A 19,986-nucleotide genomic window follows, 5' to 3' on the forward strand; every position below is an offset into this window, starting at 1 on the left:
AAGGGACCTTCGCGACCGACCTCTTGGGAACCAACTTCGCCCTGGGGGAAGTCACCACGAAGTCCACTCCTCTCTTTCTCTTCAGCGTAGGAGAGACAGCCGTTGGTTTGTTACCCTGGCCGGCGAGTGCTGGTTTCATAACACTCACTAACGCCCGTGCCAGAGGACCAAACCAAGTCTGCTGCTCCAAGGACACAGAGTCCGAAATCCTCGCTAAAGGGAAAGGGATCGGGCGATCCTTTGGAGTGGACACGACGGTACCTGCCTGAGAAGAAGGTGGGGAAGAATGATGTACTAAACTCTCCTCGTCCTGCACTACCAACCTGTGTTTGGATGGAGGTGATCCCGAGTGCCGTCTAGGAGCACGCGTTCCTGCTGCCACCACCGGCTGCGGAATTCACCGCGAACGATGGTCGCGCGAGGGCGAATGGTCGCGCGAAGGCGAATGGTCGCGCGGCAGCGCGGGCGAGCGATCGCGCAGGTGGTGGCGCGGCCGTGGCGCGCAGGCGAGTGGTCGCGCGGGCGCGCAGGCGAGCGGTCGAGCGGGCGCGCAGGCGAGTGGGCGCGAGGGTGGGCAGGTAAATGAACGCGTGTCCGAGGCGACGAACGCAAGCGTTGGCGCGACGGCGAGGGAACGCACTGCCGCGTAGGTGAGGAAGATCGCTGGCGATGTAGATCCACAGGCGATCGATGACAAGCTGGTGAGTGCAGTCGCTCAAGTTTGGCGATGGCGCGATGTGGCATGTCGACGCACTGGCGTGCGATGGTGAACAGTATGCGCAGGTGAATGACCGCGTAATGGTAAGCGATGGCGAGCAGCATGCGCAGGTGAATGATCGCGTGATGGGGTGCGATGGTGATCAGCATCCGCAGGAGGGCGATCGTGCAGGGGCAAGCGATGGCGAGCAGCATGCGCAGGAGGGCGATCGCGTGATGGCGAGCGATGGCGAGCAGCATGCGCAGGTGGGCGATCGCGTGATGGGGTGCGATGGTGATCAGCATCCGCAGGAGGGCGATCGTGCAGGGGCGAGCGATGGCGAGCAGCATGCGCAGGAGGGCGATCGTGCAATGGCGAGCGATGGCGAGCAGCATGCGCAGGCGGGCGATCGCGCGATGGCGAGCTAGAAGCTGGCGAACCATGTTCCTTCAGGAGCGTTGGAGAACGTTGGCACGCTAGCTGTCGCTGTTGAATAGGCGATACTAAGATCGCCTGTGCGCGCTGGCAAGCAGGTAAACGCTGGCGAGCTGGAGATCGCTGGCGAGCAGAAGGTCGACGCGTGTCATGAGAAAGGACAGGTGGCGCGGTGCGTTCACGAGCAGGAACTGGGAGATCGCTGACGCGTTGGCGAACATGTGTTTTTGACACATGCGCAGCACGATGCTGCGTAGCCACAGGACCAGGCAGATGGTGAGCAGGGAGTTCAGCAGGAACTAAAGGGTGGTCAGAGACCGCAGGCCGATGGTCCTCAAATGAGCGCTGATGCTCGGAAGAGAGCTGACGAGCAGGAGAGCGCTGGCGAGGGGGGCGAACATCAGGAGAGAGCCGACGTGCAGGTGAGCGTCGGCGAGCAGGAGTGTCTTGGCGAGCAGGAGATCTTCGACGAGCAGGAGAGCGCTGAAGATCAGGAGAGCGCTGAAGATCAGGAGAGCGCTGGCGAGCAGGAGAGCGCTTGTGCACTAGCACTGCTCGCGTAAGGGAAGCATCCCTTAGCCCCGAAGGTACCGTTGCCCGTCGGGTGACGAGTTCTCCAGAAGGCGAAGATCTGGCAGGAGATGGTGAGCGGTCTGCAGAGAGGTTCAAGGAGGGCGGAGCTGTAGGTTGAGGCTGACGAGGAGAGTCCCCCCCGGAGGATGAAGACCCAAAAAGGCGCCTCTTAGTCCCCCTGTAAGGGGAAGGGAGGCCCTTGTGGCGTAGCGGACGGTGAGCCTTACGGCGGAGGCGGCCTCGGGGAAGATCGTCGGGACCATCGGTCCTCCGAAGGGGAGTCTCCGTTAAAGCACTTCCCTCAGAAGGAAGCGGAGCAGCAGCCGAGACCGAAGGACTCACTTCCCCCTTCGAAGGATGTACGGAAGGAGGAGGAGAGCCTTTAGCACCATCACCCGCAACAGCACCTGCGGCGGAGGGTCCAGCCACGTCGGAGGCCTCTGTCACCACGACGTCGACAATAGACAGAGGGTCTACCTCTGCTACCGCCGGCGACTGCTTAACAGCGGCCCCCAACGAGACAAGGTCAATAAGAGCGACCCTGGAGGGCAAGCCCTTAAGCCCCAGGGACGACCAAATCTGTAAAAGATCATCACTGGATAAGGCATTATCAATAACCTCCCCCGGAGGAGGAGGGGGAACCGCCTCGCTATGGGAGGCGACGCCCTCTCCCCCCACTGAAGGTCGGGAAACAGAACAAGGGCCTGCGCTCCCACTCGGCCGACTCTCCTTAGGAGGCGGACGAGGGGGAGCTTCGGAGGAGGTTTGGGCGGCGGAAGAAGAGTCCCGAGAACCTTCCTCCTTCAAGGCTAACCCCGGAGGAGAACGGTCTCTCTTGGACTTCTTCTTACGCCGACGGCCCAACCTCTCCCACTGGGAGGCAGACCACTCCCTGCACTCACGGCACATGTTCTCCTGGTCACACCGTCGGCCCCGACATTGAGGGCAGAGGGTGTGCGGATCCGTATTTACGTCCGACATGAAAGTCCCACAAGGACGACCGGCAACTCCAGGGCATGTACGCATTGTAAAGAAATAACTGAAGGTCAACTTCCAACCAACACACACGCTGAAAAGAAAAAGCAGAAAATTAAAGGCTGTCACGAGGGCGATGAGCAGACCCGTCTGATCACTGCCGAGCCAAAAGTGAAGTGAAGCAAGTCACCGGTGTGTGGAGGGGGGAGGGGTAGCAAGCTACCCTTCCCCACCCCCCGCTAACTAGCGCGGGGGTAATTAACCCTCGTTAAAACTATTGGCTCGTCATTTCAGCTGCGCTAAAAGGTAAACCCTCTGTAAATAGCGTGGTTTGTATTTCGGTTACGGAACAAAGTTATTTTGTAGATGGGTATCATTTATATTTTCAGTAGTTTTTAGCATTCTTTGAAGTATTTTTAGCAAGTCAAACAATACAGATTGATGCATAACTAAATTTTTCCTGAATTTTTTTCGGAGTCGGGGTCGCGCGCGACCGAGTATACCCTTAAAGGGGTGTCCGAGGGTTAAGAGCCGCAATGATGGGGTTAAGAGAGGAAACCAATCTGGAATCTAAGACAAGATTATGCAACAGGTGAGTCTTAAACAAGTCAGCATGTCTAAGCATTAAAAAAAGCAAACAGTTAAGTTTAGTTCAAATTTTGTTCACCTCGTCAAGAATTGAGGGTATCATATGATATGCCATGCCATCCACCTACGTAATGCAAGATAGTTTAGGAGCGCTTACTCTGGCAAGTGGAGGGATATTAGGTTCCTGACTACCAACTCGCTCTTATGCCTTATAATCAATTTGTCTAATAGAGACTAATATTGCAATAAGGCAAGGGTTTAGTAGCAAAAGGGGATAAAGAATTGAAAATTTGAGGTTCATCTAAACAGTGCAGCAAACTTTCAGAACCCTTACAAAAAGTGACACTAGACTCAACTTAGGCAGGAAGGTTAGGTAATGCAATCGGGCAGTTATGATCAGAATCACCACTTTTAAGAGATGAATTACTGGACTGAATTAACAAAGGAAGCTAGAGATGGCAAAAGGTTTGAAGCTCATCACTATGGAAAGTGGCTTATTATGTGATTATTAAAAGTGGAGGTCTCATTATCGTCATCATCCTCCGCCATAGTCAACGAGCCTAATCTTCCCTGGATTTTTCTCTGATATAAGCAAGTTCCCTTTAGTGCTTTGAATGTCTAACTTGATTGGATACACCTGAAACATACTTTCCATACAAGGGACCACGAGGCAAGCACTTTCTCACAGCAGCTACTTGAATAACATTATTGCTGTCGACATGATACACAGAGAATCCAGATCTTGACTTTACAGGAACAATGCACTTGACCACTCCATGTAGTAACTATTAACAAATCCAAGAGATATCATTTTTTAACAATCTACAGTATGTCTGAATTAAAGTGTGTTGACAGAGAAACTGAAGAGACAAATAGACTGGAGCGTCCGATACCACTTACAGCTAGAATGTTCCTTCCTTTACTAAGACAATGTGTTTATTGAAGGGGAAGAAAATGTTAAAATTTTAAAATTTTCCAAAAATTTTAGATAAATGTTGGTTAAAATGGCATTTCGAGAAAAAGCAATATGAACATCATTGGATTGGAGGTGTATAGAAATATCTTTTTATTCTAACAACCCTAAACATAATACAGTGGAACCTCTACACACGAACGTATCTACATCCGAATTTTCCAACATCCGAAGTAAACTTTGAGCAATTTTTCGACTCTACACCCGAATTTTATTTCGACACACGAAGTAAGCAATTTTCGTCGTACCGGCTGTATCCGAATTTTTCGACACGCGAAGTACAATTCGAACACATTCATACTCTACACCCGAATTTTTTTTCGACACCCGAAGTAAACAATACCCGTGCACGTATCAGATGGTACTCAAAGCGCCGGATGTATTTTTTATTTCCGCCGATAGAAGGCAGCATTTCTACCTCGGAGGGACCCTCAATTAGCGTGGCTTGGGACATTCCTCTGTTCTCGTCGGCTTTGTGTGGTTGTGCCTTGTGCGTTCTGCTATTAAGTGTGTTTTAATCGGGATTTTTTACGTTCATCCTTTTACGGTATTTTACGTAAATCATGGGTCCTAAAAGGCTTAGTTTCGCAAGTGGTAGTGGTAGTGGTGAGAAAAGGAATAAGGAAATGCTTTCTTTAGAAGTAAAGCAAGGAATTATTGAAAAGCATGAGCGTGGCGTCCGTGTGAGTGAACTTGCAAAAGAACATCACGACGAACTTACTACAGAGGAGCTCAAGGAACTCCATGCTATGTCTGAGCCCATGAGTGATGACGAGGAAGGGATCGAGGAGGTAGAACATGTGTTTGGTTCGCCGCAAATAAAAGAGGTGTTAGGAAAATATCAAGACGTGGTCGACTTCATCGACAAATACCATCCAAAGAAATTGCAGGTTTGTCGTGTAGTTGCACAGTTTGATGATGTTTCCCTAACTTATTTTCGAAACATTCTGAAAAGCTGTACCAAGCAACTTTCTATCGATAGCTTCTTTAAAAAACTACGAAGCGAACTCGTGATGAAGAAGAAGGAAGTGGCTCAAAGAAAACGGCAAAGAGTGAAGCGAAAGAAAGTGAAACAAAGAAAACGGCAAAGATTGAAGAGAATAAAATTCAATCAATTTTAAGTGTAGAGTGAAAGTGATTAAAATTAATCATCAAAAAGAAAAAAAAATGTAAAAAAAAATATAAAATATAAAATAAAAAAAAAATAAGCTAAGTTAGGTTAAAGTTCACTTAGTGTAAGTTAGAATAAGTTACGGTAGTGTACGTTTATCGTAGTCAACCTCTCTACCTCCTCGCCGCCCGTCCGTCTCCTCTCTGCGTAGCAAGACCAACACCTGCGCTGGACTTTCTAAGGTAAAGTGACGCTAAAAACCCGTTTCTTATTTATTATTTCTTGATAATTATTCTTTTTTACATGTCTATTATCTAATTTAGAATGCATATTGTCATGTGTAATTATGTGTAGTAATTTATTAAGGAGTTATCATAGGTTTTTGGGCTCAACCACGGATTAATCCTATTTCAATGTATTCTTATGGGAAAATTCGTTTCTATATCCGAACATTTTCTACATCCGAAGTCGGTTGTGGAACGGATTAAATTCGTATGTAGAGGTACCACTGTACAGTAAATATTCTTGATAATGCAAAAATTATATAGGACTTAAGGGGAGCGTCCGCCATGTCCGCCATATTTTTTTTCTAATGATCCAAATTACACCATTTCTATATATGTTTTAGACATATATAATACCTTCATCATATAAAAATTTCAAGTCATTTGATCAAAAAACTTTTGGATTTATTAGCAAAAATCATGATTTAGAAAAAAAATTTAGGTACATTTTTCCCCACAACTATAATACCAATTGTATTGAAACTTATACCATAAAAACTACTCTATCAACCGAACAATTCTGTCAGACAGAATTTTGATTTTCCTTTCGGTTTTTTTTAATAAATTTTTATTTTTTTTTCCTCGTCTAGACGGAAAATAATCGTGAAAAAAAATATAAAAAGAAAATAAAAATTTTGTCTGACAGAATTGTGGGATCTTTATTCTTCTTTTCAATGATATCTTTCTCTCTAATATCGAACAACAAATAAGCGAGAAAAATGTACCTAAGTGTGAATAAGTATGTTTTTGAGTTATGAGCTCCCAAAGATTTGCAACACATTTCCGCTTCTTTTGTTAAAGAAATCAAAATACATGTAATATTATTATGATAACTTTTATTGTTTATTCTTACATAAATGCACCCTAAACGAGGTATTTGAACTCTCAGTTTACTATTCCTATGTTAGAGTTGCCAGCGATCTCTCCTTGTTGCCAGTGTTTTAGTTAGCAGGTTTCAGCTCTGTACTCTTATTCATGTTTCCCTCTTTCTTGGTTCTTTTTTCTTGTTCTCCACTTACTTTTTGTTCTTTCTATCACCTTATGTAACATTGGCATTGCTATAAAGTTCCAGAGGACGTTGTGAAAGCACAATCTACATACGAACTTCAAGTAAATAAACACATGCATTATAATTTCTATATGTCTTTGGAAACTTTGCTGATGTTCTCGCAGCTGGTAGTTTTCATATTCCTGCCCTCTACCAATGCCTTTCATTTCTGCCAGAAGTACGATATATCAAAACATAAGAGAGAGAGAGAGAGAGAGAGAGAGAGAGAGAGAGAGAGAGAGAGAGAGAATTATAGTATTTGTATAAATGGCAGTTTTAGATAATTCGAGAGAGAGAGAGAGAGAGAGAGAGAGAGAGAGAGAGAGAACTACGATTCTGTCAAACTCAGTCTTGTTGACGACGCAGTAAGGATGACGTCATCATTTAAAGACCGCTATATCCTCATTGTTTAGAAAAGTGATTGACTGTTTGTTCTTTTTATGACCTTGGGTAACATTGGCCTTGCTATAAAGTTCCCGAGGACGTTGTGAAAACACAATGTACATACGAACTTCAAGTAAACAAACACATGCATTATAACTTCTAAAATCGTTTGGTAACTCTGGCTTCTGTTCTCGTAAGAGTAGATTTCGTTCATCTACGCTCTACCAATGCATTCCATTTCTGCCAGACGTACGATAGCTCGAAACATAAGTGAAAAATCGCTATAGATATGCAAAAATAACACACAAAGACGATTTTGTCAAACTCAGTCATGCAGACGACACAGTAAGGATGACGTCATCATTTAAAGACCGCTATATCTTCGTTATTTGTAAAAATAATTGGCTGCAACTTCTGGGGAGCATGTACGATATGTTTACGCATACATAGAAGCAATAAAACTATTTTCGATTTCTGAAAGTTATGTCAAAACCCCATGGCGGACGGTCCCCTTAAGCTATTGAATATATATTACAGTATTTTATATGCTTAATGAAAATCTTAACAATTTTACAGAAGACGAAGATAACATACAACAATACTTATGTAAGATAAAACTTCTGTTTGTCTGACCTGGGTGGAGTAGAGGGTGCCATCATATTTGCAAAGAATTCTTGGTTTGGAAGACAACCCCTTATCATATCTGACACAGTAACTATGGTGTCAGTTAATATATCAACTGGAACTCCAGAAGCCATTAATAAGGATGTTAGGGCCTGTAACAGACCACAGTTATTCATAACTTTCTGACATGAAGTAACTACCTGCGCTGAATTCTGTGGAGCAACCAGTGTTTGAACAAGCTGTATGAAAAAAAGAAAAAAATTTGTGACAGAAAACATACATCACCTGTATTTCATAAGTGCAAAACTATAAAGGAGGAAGAATCAACATTATAAAATTTAAGACTATACAATAACATCCCTAATCTTGTCTAAAAGTATAAAAGCTTAAGCTACTTTTACCTCTATACACATTTCTGAGTAAGCTCTTCCATTTACAGGTTACAAGAGATATAAGTTCTCTCCATTTTATTCTATCTTGATTACAGGATTACCATTTTCCAAGATTTCTTGAGGTCCCCCTGCCACTTCAATAGTGTTATTTTTTAACAAACTATTCCTCATTCCTACTCATCACATGTCCAAACCATCTCAATCTTTGAATTCTTGGCCTACTCCAAAGATTCTGAAAAGCACAGCTCTCTACTGACTTCTTGTTCATAGTGCTACATGATCTTACCACTGTATTCCAGTCATAAATATCAACATTTTAAGGTCACGCCTTATCCCTTTCATTTTTTTTATCAGTGCATATGTTTATGCTATATTTTGTAGTATAAGCCTTACGTACAGTGCCCTTCAGAAGTGGAATATCTCTGATCTTATTAATGTTTCAATAATTTTATGTATGATATTAAATGCTAGCAACGGCATCAAACTAGTGGGCCAAGCAAAACTCTGTGATGAAAGCAGAAGTCACTCACTAAGACATCTGTCTAAATTCTTAAATAAAAAATTTGGAGATAATTTGTATTTTTCCTAGCATACAAACTTGAAGCTATTTATATGGGCATTACCGCTGAAAGACAAGCCAAGACAATTCTAGAGAGGGATAACTACCCACATCTGCTGGTTAGTGAGTGAGGGGTGGTGTAGTCCAGCTACCCCGCTCACTCACACCCCTCAGCTGAGTAACCATTTTTGATTTCTGGAGAGACTTCTTGGGGACAGGATGGTGGGTCAATTTGTACAAATAGCTTCAGGTTTGTATGCTAGGAAAAATACAAATTATCTCTAAATTTGTTATTTGTTCCGGCGCAAATACAAACCCTTAGATATTTATAGGGGTGAGTTACTCTTAGGAGGGAGGAAGTCCTTACCAACTGGCCTTGGCTATGACCCGTGGTTCTCTCTATCTTGATCTGAGATCAAAGTAGAAGGAACCCTAACCTCGCTAAAATCAAGTGCCGATACAGGGTAACGTACTGGTGGCGGTCTGCAGAAGCTTGTGCACGAGAGCAACCAGTAACGTGGCTTGTCTTTACGTAGGAGCTTGAGTACAAGCCTAAAGTTCTAAGACTTACCCCATACCCTCCCTCAAGAGATATTGGGGATGTAGCAAAGCATTATATATATAATTAGGATGCACAAGGGAAATGAGTCTTACCTGAAGAGAGGTGAGGTCAGCTATGCTGAGGTTTGCAGTGCTGTTTTCCCCAGGGGGAACTAAGGTAACCTAAGCCATCAACCTTTTGCTACTTGACCATCAAGGAGTTTGAGGCATTAAATCACTTGTTGTGCGGCCACCAAAGGACCAATGGAAAAGGTCTCCATATTCCTGTGGGTTACATCTTGCACGTCGTGGGCGGTGAAGGTTGTTGGACGCTTCCACATACCTGCGCCACAGAGTAGTTTTTCTTGAACGCCAGGGACGTTACAATGCCCCTGACATCATGAGCTCTGGGTTGTTTGGAAGGAGGAAGGTCTGGATTGAGAGCTCTCTCAATCACTTTCCTGATCTAAGAGGAAATAGTACTCCTAGTGACCCTCCTCTTGACCTTCCCCGTGCTAACGAAAAGCGCCTGCACACGGGGGCAAGCTACTGCTGTTCTTTATGAGTAACACCTCAGACTCCTTACAGCCATTCTTATGCAACCTGTTGCGAAAAGCCTCTCTGTGTAAGGAGGTGCTGGACAGTCTCCAAGCGTGAAGCCGATGCGAAGCTACGTTTCTGTGGTGAATGTTGGCATGAGGTTGTTTGAGCAGGTCGTGCCGTTGAGGGAGTTCCCTCTGTGGTTCAATGATGATAGTAGACATGCTTATTTGGAGAAGCAGGAGGCCTATCACCTTTGGAAGGGTAACAGATCAGATTTGACCTGGTGAAACTATACTCAGCTTCGAGCTTTTGCTCAGAGAGTTTATGCCTCAACTGAAAAAGAATGCAATTTAATCATAAAAGAAACCCTTTCTGGTACAACTCAGGAACATAAATGGTGGTCTACCCTCAAATCTGCACTCTTTGGTGTAGTTGCAACAGTTCCTCCTTTACTTAAACCAGATGGCTCAGTCACTCCCTGTCCAAAGGAAAAGGCAACCCTTTTGGCTGATGTTTTTAACAGTAAACAGAGTAATAAAAAACTTGAACTTCCTCATTTCTGTTTTCCTGAGGCTAAACTAACTAGTTTAGCTTTTCGATCTCGTGAGATTAAAGCTCTGTTGATGGACCTTGAGGTTATGGAGGTGTAGACCCAAATGGTATTTTTCCTTTGTTTTTTATAAAGACAGCAGATTTCTTAGCTCCAAAGTTAACTGTTATTTTGTGCAAGTTAGCAAGAAGAGGAGCTTTTAGCACTTGTTGGAGAATTGGTAATGTTACTCCTCTATGTATATGTGTTTGTGGTAGCTCAAGTCCCACTGATTACCGCCCAATTTCCATAACTCCCATATTATCTAAAGTTTTTGAAAGTCTTCTGACAAAACGTCTTAATAGGTTTGCTGAATGTAATCACCTACTCCTTAGTTTGCAATTTGGTTTTCATAAAGGCCTTGGAGCATGTGATGCCCTTCTTACAATCTTCAATGAAGTACAGAAATCCCTTGTTTGTGGTCAGGAAGTTCGTATGATTGGCCTTGATTTTAGTGCTGCCTTTGACCATGTTAATCATGAGGCCCTTGTTTTCAAACTCAAACAGTTGGAGTGGGTGGTCGTTTCTTAGCATTATTATTGATTTTTAAGTAATAGATCTCAAAGAGTTATTGTTGATGGGCACCACAGTGAGTATAGGAATGTGATATCCAGTGTTCCACAGGGTAGTGTTCTTGGCCCATTACTTTTCATACTATATACACATGACATGTGGTTTGGCCTAGAAAACAAGCCGTTTGCATTTGCAGATGATGCTACTCTCTTTGCATTAATTCCATCCCCTGAATGTAGATCTGGGGTTAGTGAGTCCCTTAATAGAGATTTAGCTAAAATTAGTGCATGGTGCAAATTATGGGGTATGAAGTTGAATCCTAACAAAACTCAAAATATGATTGTAAGTAGGTCAAGGACGGTGGCTCCTCAACATACGGACCTCAGTATTGATAATGTTTCTTAGAATTTGTATGACTTTTTAAAATTTTAGATGTGATTCTCAACAGCAAATTTACTTTTGAGAAACACATTAGGTCTGTGTCTTCTTCAATTGCACAAAAAATTGGCTTATTGAGAAAATCTTACAAGATTTTCAGTGATCAATCTATTCTGAAGAAGTGTTTTAATTCTTTCATTCTACCTTGTTTTGAGTATTGTTCTCCTGTCTGGTGTTCAGCTGCTGATTCTCATCTTAATTTGTTGGACAGAAACTTACGGTCTATAAAATTTCTTGTTCCTGATCTAATATTAATCTTTGGCACCGTCGTTCAATTAGTTCATTATGCATGTTGCATAAGATTTTTCATAACTCTGACCATCCTTTACATTCAGATCTCCCTGGACAATTCTATCCTGTTCGTAATACTAGGCAGGCAGTTAATTCTAATAGCCAGGCCTTTTCCATCATGAGGCTCAATACTACACAGTATTCTAGAAGTTTTATTCTAGCTGTTACCAAGTTGTGGAATGATCTTCCTAATCGGGTAGTTGAATCAGTAGAACTTCAAAAGTTCAAAGTTGGAGCAAATGTGTTTATATTGACCAGGCTGACCCGAGTCTTTTTATTGTTTATATACGACATATTAGTTTTTGACGTTGTTAATAGTTTATATAGGACATATCTGTTTTGACGCTGTTATTGTTTTTAGAATGAAATATTGTTAATTTTTCTCATCATTTATTTATTTCCTTATTTCCTTTCCTCACTGGGCTATTTTTCCCTGTTGGAGCCCTTGGGCTTATAGCATCATGCTTTTTCAACTAGGGTTGTAGCTTGGCTAGTAATAATAATAATATCGCCGAGAGGAGTTGCAGGAGGTCCGGGAACCACTCTGCATGATGCCATAGCGGAGCTATTAGAGTCATTCACAAGTTGTTGCTTGCTCGTACATGGTTGAGAACTTTTCTCATCAGACAGAACGGGGAAACGCATAAGCGTCCAGGTTTATCCACCGTTGTTAGAAAGCATCTTGTCAAAGAGCTTGAGGATCCAGGACTGGGGAGCAGTATAACGGGAGCCTGAATTTCAGGGCCGTTGTGAACAGATCCAGAGTCAAGGAACCCCACAAAGTTAGGACTTTGTTTGCTACTAGAGGATTCAAAAACCACTCAGTGCCCATTACCCGAGTCACTCTACTCAGATTGTCTGCCAGCACATTCCGTTTGCCTGGAATGAAGAAAGCTGATAGGGTCACCGAGTTGTCTTCTGCCTATCTGAATATCTCTACTGCAAGATGGCACAGCTGCTGCAAAAAGGTACCACCTTATTTGTTTGGATAAGATACTACCATGGTATTGTCGCTCATCAATACCACGGAGTGCCCCCCAGGACCTGGTGGAACTGATTAAGGGCCAGGAAGGCTGCCCTCATTTCTTAAGAGATTTATGTGCTGGTACCTTTCTGATTCAGACCATTGGCCGGAAATGTAGTGGTGCAGCAAGTGGGGCCCCAGCTTCTTTTGATGCATCTGAAAAGAGCATCAACTCTGTGCATGGGAGAAAGAAGGAGGTCGACCTCTTTGAAGAGGTTCAGATCTGCCAGCCACCACCTGAGGTTCGACCGTTCCTCTAGTCCTATGTGGACTAGACGATCCCTGGAATTGCTGGACTGATTCCATTGGGATTTCAGGTGCCCCTGGAGAGATCTCATCCAGAGGCGACTGTTGGGAACCAGTTGGGTCAGAGAAGACAGGTGACCGAGTAGGCGAAGCCAACTCTGCTCTGGGAGCTCTTCCCGTCTGAGAAAGGTCTGTGCTACCTTCCTCAGCCTCTCAATCCTTTCGTCCGATGAGAAAGCATTGTGCCTTAGGGTGTCTAAACGCATGCCCAGGTAAACCAGTTCTTGAGAAGGAAGCAGATGAGACTTCTCAAGGTTTACCATGATCCCTAGATCCTGGCAAAACCTTAGAAGTTTGTCTCGGTGGCGGAGAGGGACCGCCTCCGAGTCTGCTAGAATCAGCCAGACGTCCAAGTATCTTGGGAGACGGATGCCTACTCTGTGAGCCGAATATGACACTAGGGCGAACACACTCGTGAAGACCTGGGGTGCTGTGGAAAGACTGAAACACAGCACCTTGAACTGGTAATGCTTCTGGTCTAACATTGTGGAGAAATAGTTATGAAAAATAAAATTATTTCTAGATTTATTATTTATTATCATTAGTTAGGTTAAAATGTATTTGTATAATGCATTATTCAATTTCATAAATTTTGTATATTGTTTATTTGATCTACAGTCCATCTCTAAAAGAATTCTTTTCATTACAGTGGCGGTGCCCTGCACCCAGCAGGGATTATAGGCTAGATGAAGTTGTCAATAGAAAATTTACTCAAAACCTGTTTTTTTGTTATGACTTCTTCCCGTACAATGATGAGTGATTCAAGCATGCCCTACTACATTGTGATATAATTAAGATTAAGAGCAAATGAAACTAGACAATAAAGAAGAAATGAGACTGAATACTATAGTTTATTGATCTACATGTTTATCCAGGAAAAACCATAAAATCCTTGGAAAAGGAGCAATCTAGAGACTCCTAAGTATTACAGTGAAAAAAGAAATAGTGACAGTGAGAGTACTGACCAAGAATTATGCCAAAGTCAGAGCAACTTTAACCATATGTGTTATTGTATGATTATTCTTATCACTAACAGATGTTGTCCCATCATAGTGCAATTGTTTTTTTTTTCACATATTGACACAGAGTTTCCATGGATAGTGTTTCACATACTTGTCCCCAGAAACAAGTGAACATAAAGTGGCATAGAAAAGGTTTCAGCAGCAGCCAAATGTAAGTGCTGTCAATGTCCAAACCCAGCTGACTGTTCATTCAGATATTGAACCACAGTATTATGGGGTTCTCTTTTAAATTTGAAGTTTTTTGTATCATATGCCTGGAACTTTCTCTGGATAATATCTACATTAAACGGAAAGGCTCTGTCCTGATGTTAACAATTAGAAAATTTGCATCACAAATCAGATAGGGCTTTATCCTGAAAAGGGGCTTTTATATGTTATATCTTATTCTTTGTGTGTGTGTGACTCTCCAATCAAGAGGAGGGGCCTCAAAATATGATTATAACTGGTCTCGCCTCTTATCCAGTTTCAGAGGGGTAGAATAACCATGAAATACTGTATATCACTGAGGATTGTAAGTTTTGTCTAGCACTTTTTTTTTTTTTTTTTTTTTTTTTGTCTTTCTGGTGTAGAGATGAGAATGTAGTCAGGTCCAATGTGCAACCTTGTTTTATAATCCTTTTGATCTTGATGCACGCAATCATTCAAATTACATTTGAATTTAGCCAAGATATGTATACTATTTATACTTCTATATTTACTGTATATCATTCTCTAGATTGAATCCTAAGAGGCTCTGCTTGGATATATATAGGTCGCTGCTTCTGGTTGTTGGAGACCTGTACTTTCTCCTCACTATTTTTTCTCTAAAAATAAACATTTCTTCCATTTTTGTAAACTGTATTTTCTTCCAGTACATAATAAGTGTCCCCTTCTCAGCCACTAATTTGGACTTTTTTTTTTCTTTGGTATCATTGTTTTTTCCCTTTTTATTTTTTTTTTCCTCTACTAATGTTTAGTACTTACATAACCTGAAATCGTCTTACCTATGAATAATATTATACAACGACAGTTTTACTAGGTCCTCTTGCCCAGTATAAAATCAAGGGTTGGTGCCCAGTGCTCAGTTCTCTTGACCTATTACCTAGATTTTTGGGTATTCCACCATTTTACCTTTATGTGTAGTGAACGTTGGAGTGTTGTCGACACTTGGACACTAGCGTGTGAACTACATCTGGCCACAGTCCGCAAACCACTACAACATGAATCTTAGATACTTCCTGGAAGACGTATGGATTGGGATCTGGAAGTATACGGTCTTCAGATCTAGAGTACACATGAAATCCTACCGGTCTTATCTGAGAGAGAGAGAGAGAGAGAGAGAGGGGAGAGAGAGAGAGAGAGAGAGAATCATCTCGATTTTCCAAGACTCGGCCCAGTAATGAAGCCATCTCTGCCAGCGGTTTTGTATGCATCCCCCCCCCCACCCCCCGATGGACGAATGGGAAGACTGCCTTTCCTAGTGGGATCAGCCTCAGACGAATCCCCTCTTCCCTTTACCTCCACGAAAGGACTTCTTTCCTCGAAAGGCCTGTTTAGAACCCTTCTGACCATGTTGTTTAGGGTCTCTAGCCCTTTTTATTTGCGGTTTCGGAGCTGGTTTCCGCTGTGGCTAAGAAGTGTAAGGCCTGACTGTCAAGACCTTTTGGATGAGGGAGTCCTGGCTGGTCTTCCTCCACCTCTCTACCGCCCGCTCAACATCCTCGAGGTTGAAAAGAGAGCTGCCTTTGACCGTGTTAATCATGAGGCCCTTGTTTTTTCAAACTCAAACAGTTGGGAGTGGGTGGGTCGTTTCTTGGCATTATTATTGATTTTTTAAGTAATAGATCTCAAAGAGTTGTTGTTGATGGTCACCATAGTGAGTATAAGAATGTGATATCCGATGTTCCACAGGATAGTGTTCTTGGCCCATTACTTTTCATATTATATGCACATGACATGTGGTTTGGCCTAGAAAACAAGCTTGTTGCATATGCAGATGATGCTACTCTCTTTGCATTAATTCCATCCCCTGAAAGTAGATCTGGGGTTGGTGAATCCCTTAATAGAGATTTAGCTAAAATTAGTGCATGGTGCAAATTATGGGGTATGAAGTTGAATCCTAACAAAACTCAAAGTATGATTGTAAGTAGGTCAAGGACGGTGGCTCCTCAACATCCGGATCTCAGTATTGATAATGTTTCTTTGAATTTGTATGACTTTTTAAAATTTTAGGTGTGATTCTCAACAGCAAATTTACTTTTGAGAAACACATTAGGTCTGTGTCTTCTTCAATTGCACAAAAAATTGACTTATTGAGCAAGTGTTTTAATATTTTCGGTGATCAATCTATTCTGAAGAAGTGTTTTAATTCTTTCATTCTACCTTGTTTTGAGTATTGTTCTCCTGTCAGGTGTTCAGCTGCTGATTCTCATCTTACGGTGATCAATCTATTCTGAAGAAGTGTTTTAATTCTTTCATTCTACCTTGTTTTGAGTATTGTTCTCCTGTCAGGTGTTCAGCTGCTGATTCTCATCTTAATTTGTTGGACAGAAACTTACGGTTTATTAAATTTCTTATTCCTGATCTAGATATTAATCTTTGGCACCGTCGTTCAATTAGTTCATTATGCATGTTGCATAAGATTTTTCATAACTCTGACCATCCTTTACATTCAGATCTCCCTGGACGATTCTATCCTGCACGTAATACTAGGCAGGTAGTTAATTCTAATAGCCAGGCCTTCATCATGAGGCTCAATACCACAAAGTATTCTAGAAGTTTTATTCCAGCTGTTACCATCCATCCATATACCAAGGCACTTCCCCCAATTCTGGGGGGTAGCCGACATCAACAAGAAACAAAACAAAAAAGGGGACCTCTACTCTCTACGTTCCTCCAGCCTAACCAGGGACTCAGCCGAGTTCAGCTGGTACTGCTAGGGTGCCACAGCCCAACCTCCCACATTTCCACCACAGATGAAGCTTCATACTGCTGAGTCCCCTACTGCTACTACCTCCGCGGTCATCTAAGCCACCGGAGGAAGCAGCAGGGCCTACCGGAACTGCGTCACAATCGCTCGCCATTCATTCCTATTTCTAGCACGCTCTCTTGCCTCTCTCACATCTATCCTCCTATCACCCAGAGCTTTCTTCACACCATCCATCCACCCAAACCTTGGCCTTCCTCTTGTACTTCTCCCATCAACTCTTGCATTCATCACCTTCTTTAGCAGACAGCCACTTTCCATTCTCTCAACATGGCCAAACCACCTCAACACATTCATATCCACTCTAGCCGCTAACTCATTTCTTACACCCGTTCTCACCCTCACCACTTCGTTCCTAACCCTATCTACTCGAGATACACCAGCCATACTCCTTAGACACTTCATCTCAAACACATTCAATTTCTGTCTCTCCGTCACTTTCATTCCCCACAACTCCGATCCATACATCACAGTTGGTACAATCACTTTCTCATAGAGAACTTTCTTTACATTCATGCCCAACCCTCTATTTTTTACTACTCCCTTAACTGCCCCCAACACTTTGCAACATTCATTGACTCTCTGACGTACATCTGCTTCCACTCCACCATTTGCTGCAACAACAGACCCCAAGTACTTGAACTGATCCACCTCCTCAAGTAACTCTCCATTCAACATGACATTCAACCTTGCACCACCTTCCCTTCTCGTACATCTCATAACCTTACTCTTACCCACATTAACTCTCAACTTCCTTCTCTCACACACCCTTCCAAATTCTGTCACTAGTCAGTCAAGCTTCTCTTCTGTGTCTGCTACCAGTACAGTACCATCCGCAAACAACAACTGATTTACCTCCCATTCATGATCATTCTCGCCTACCAGTTTTAATCCTCGTCCAAGCACTCGAGCATTCACCTCTCTCACCACTCCATCCTACAAGTTAAACAACCACAGCGACATCACACGTCCCTGTCTCAGCCCCACTCTCACCGGAAACCAATCGCTCATTTCATTTCCTATTCTAACACATGCTTTACTACCCTTGTAGAAACTTTTCACTGCTTGCAACAACCTTCCACCATCTCCATATAACCTCATCACATTCCACATTGCTTCCCTATCAACTCTATCATATGCTTTCTCCAGATCCATAAACGCAACATACACCTCCTTACCTTTTGCTAAATATTTCTGTTACCAAGTTGTAGAATGACCTTCCTAATCGGTTAGTTGAATCAGTAGAATTTCAAAAGTTCAAAGTTGGAACAAATGTTTTTATGTTGACCAGGCTAACATGAGTCTTTTTATAGTTTATATATGACACATCTGTTTTTGACTTTAATAGTTTATATCGGACATATCTGTTTTGACGTTGTTACTGTTTTTAGAATTTATTGTTAATTTATTCTCATTTATTTATTTTCTTATTTCCTTTCCTCACTGGGCTATTTTTCCCTATTGGAGCTCTTGGGCTTATAGCATTTTGCTTTTCCAACTAGGGTTGTAGCTTGGCTAGTAATAATAATAATAATACCTTCAAAAGGTGTGTTTCTGAGTCTCCCCACCTCGGCCTGAGAGAGCAGTCTATGGAATCTTCCTATGACAGCATCCCTCCTCTTTAGGATGGTGTTGGCCTAGAGGTTCACCACCTGATGGGAGAGAAATTCAATGGCCCGAGTACCAGACAATAAGAAAGTCTCTATAGACTTCCTGGAGGACTCCTGAGACCAGTCCGAGTCAGTTGTCCTAAAGATCCCAATCAGAAGTCAAGCCCCGAAGTGACCTGCATGGCGTAATTACTGACCTTCTCAAAGGACGTGGCCCTCAAGACTGCCTCTATGGAATGGTCAAGAGGCAAAGTAAGTAGAGACTCACCGAGGATTTCGTAATGCCTCCTCTGAAAAACATACTAAGGAGGGAGGAGCTTGGAAGATGGGTTGGAACAGAGAGAGGAGGAAGACTCAGTTGCCTTGGACACTGCCTTCTGTTTGGCACTCCTCAACCCCTTTAACCAGGGCAGAGCTGCACTGGCCTCCGGGGGTTTCCGAGTACCATAAAACTGATTCAAGACCTTTTCCTTCCCATCAAGAGGGACTACCAATGGATCTGGCTGCCCATGGATGGAACGAATGCAGGATACCACCCGCCAGAAGGCATGTAACGACTCCTTCCTTTCATCCTCCGTTAACTTGGGGCTAGCGGCAGCTGGCAAAGCGTCGTCCTCGAGATGGCTTTGACCTTCCACTTCCTAGCTCTCACCTATAGGTAAGAGTGGGTCCAAGTCATCATCAGGGTAAGACGGAGATAGGGTAACTGTTGTAGACGTGCTCGCTTCCAACTGCTATCAGGCAGAGTAGGGGGAAGCCTGGCCAGGAATTTAGGAATCGTAAACAAATACTTGGGCCCCCTGCCCTAGGGTAGTCGTTCCTCCTTCAGTGAGGGCCTTACAGGCTCTGCTGGTCTGTGGAAAAGATGAGTGTCCTCAGCAGGAGGGGGCACATCACACCTGGTCGTAGGGTGTGCCTCCTTAGGCACTATCTCGACCGGGGAAAAACAGAATGAGTCCCTGTACCAAATCATACTGTCTTCCTTGGGGGTGAAGGATGGATCCTCTTCCTCTTCCCCTTTGGTTTGGCGTGTGGGACCTTGAACTGCAAGGAGCTACCTTGTAGTTCTAGCATGCTTTCTTCCCGAGCTCTCTTGTGAGGGTAGAAGGGTTTCTCCCCGCAAGGGGGAACCACAGGAGCGGAATACTCAGAACTCTTCTTAGGATCGGCTAGAGGAGAGGCCCCAGGAACGAGAGGAGGCAACAGAGGAATCCTAGGAGTTCTTCTTACGGAGTAGGAACAAGGATTGATCCCCACCACAGCTTGTCATATTACGTCAAATAATGCTCGAATCCATGGGGGGGTCGCGGCCTCCCAATGAGCTGGGAGGGAGGTCCTTAGGATGGCACGGATCCCTGGGGTTAAAAACCTCAGAAGGGTTCTTAGCCCTCTTGCCTGTAGGAGGCTTACCCGCAGGGAAGATCAGCACAGACCTCTCCTTGGGGAGTGTGTCTGGGCGTTGTTCCGTGGACGACTGTTGTCATTGGGGCGATGGAAGCCCA

At 43.5% G+C, this 19,986-nt stretch overlaps 1 protein-coding gene across 2 annotated transcripts in view; it reads right to left on the reverse strand.

Moving 5' to 3' along the window:
- p115 (General vesicular transport factor p115) overlaps positions 1-19,986 on the reverse strand; it is a 764,785-nt gene that overhangs the window by 448,035 nt on the left and 296,764 nt on the right. For both annotated transcript variants that reach the window (XM_068380069.1, XM_068380070.1), the window contains exon 8: positions 7,702-7,931. In XM_068380069.1, the coding sequence (XP_068236170.1) occupies positions 7,702-7,931 (230 nt within the window). The remainder of the gene's footprint in view (positions 1-7,701; positions 7,932-19,986) is intronic.

The sequence above is a fragment of the Palaemon carinicauda genome, chromosome 9 (genome assembly GCF_036898095.1).
Source record: "Palaemon carinicauda isolate YSFRI2023 chromosome 9, ASM3689809v2, whole genome shotgun sequence".
Lineage (NCBI taxonomy): Eukaryota > Metazoa > Arthropoda > Malacostraca > Decapoda > Palaemonidae > Palaemon > Palaemon carinicauda.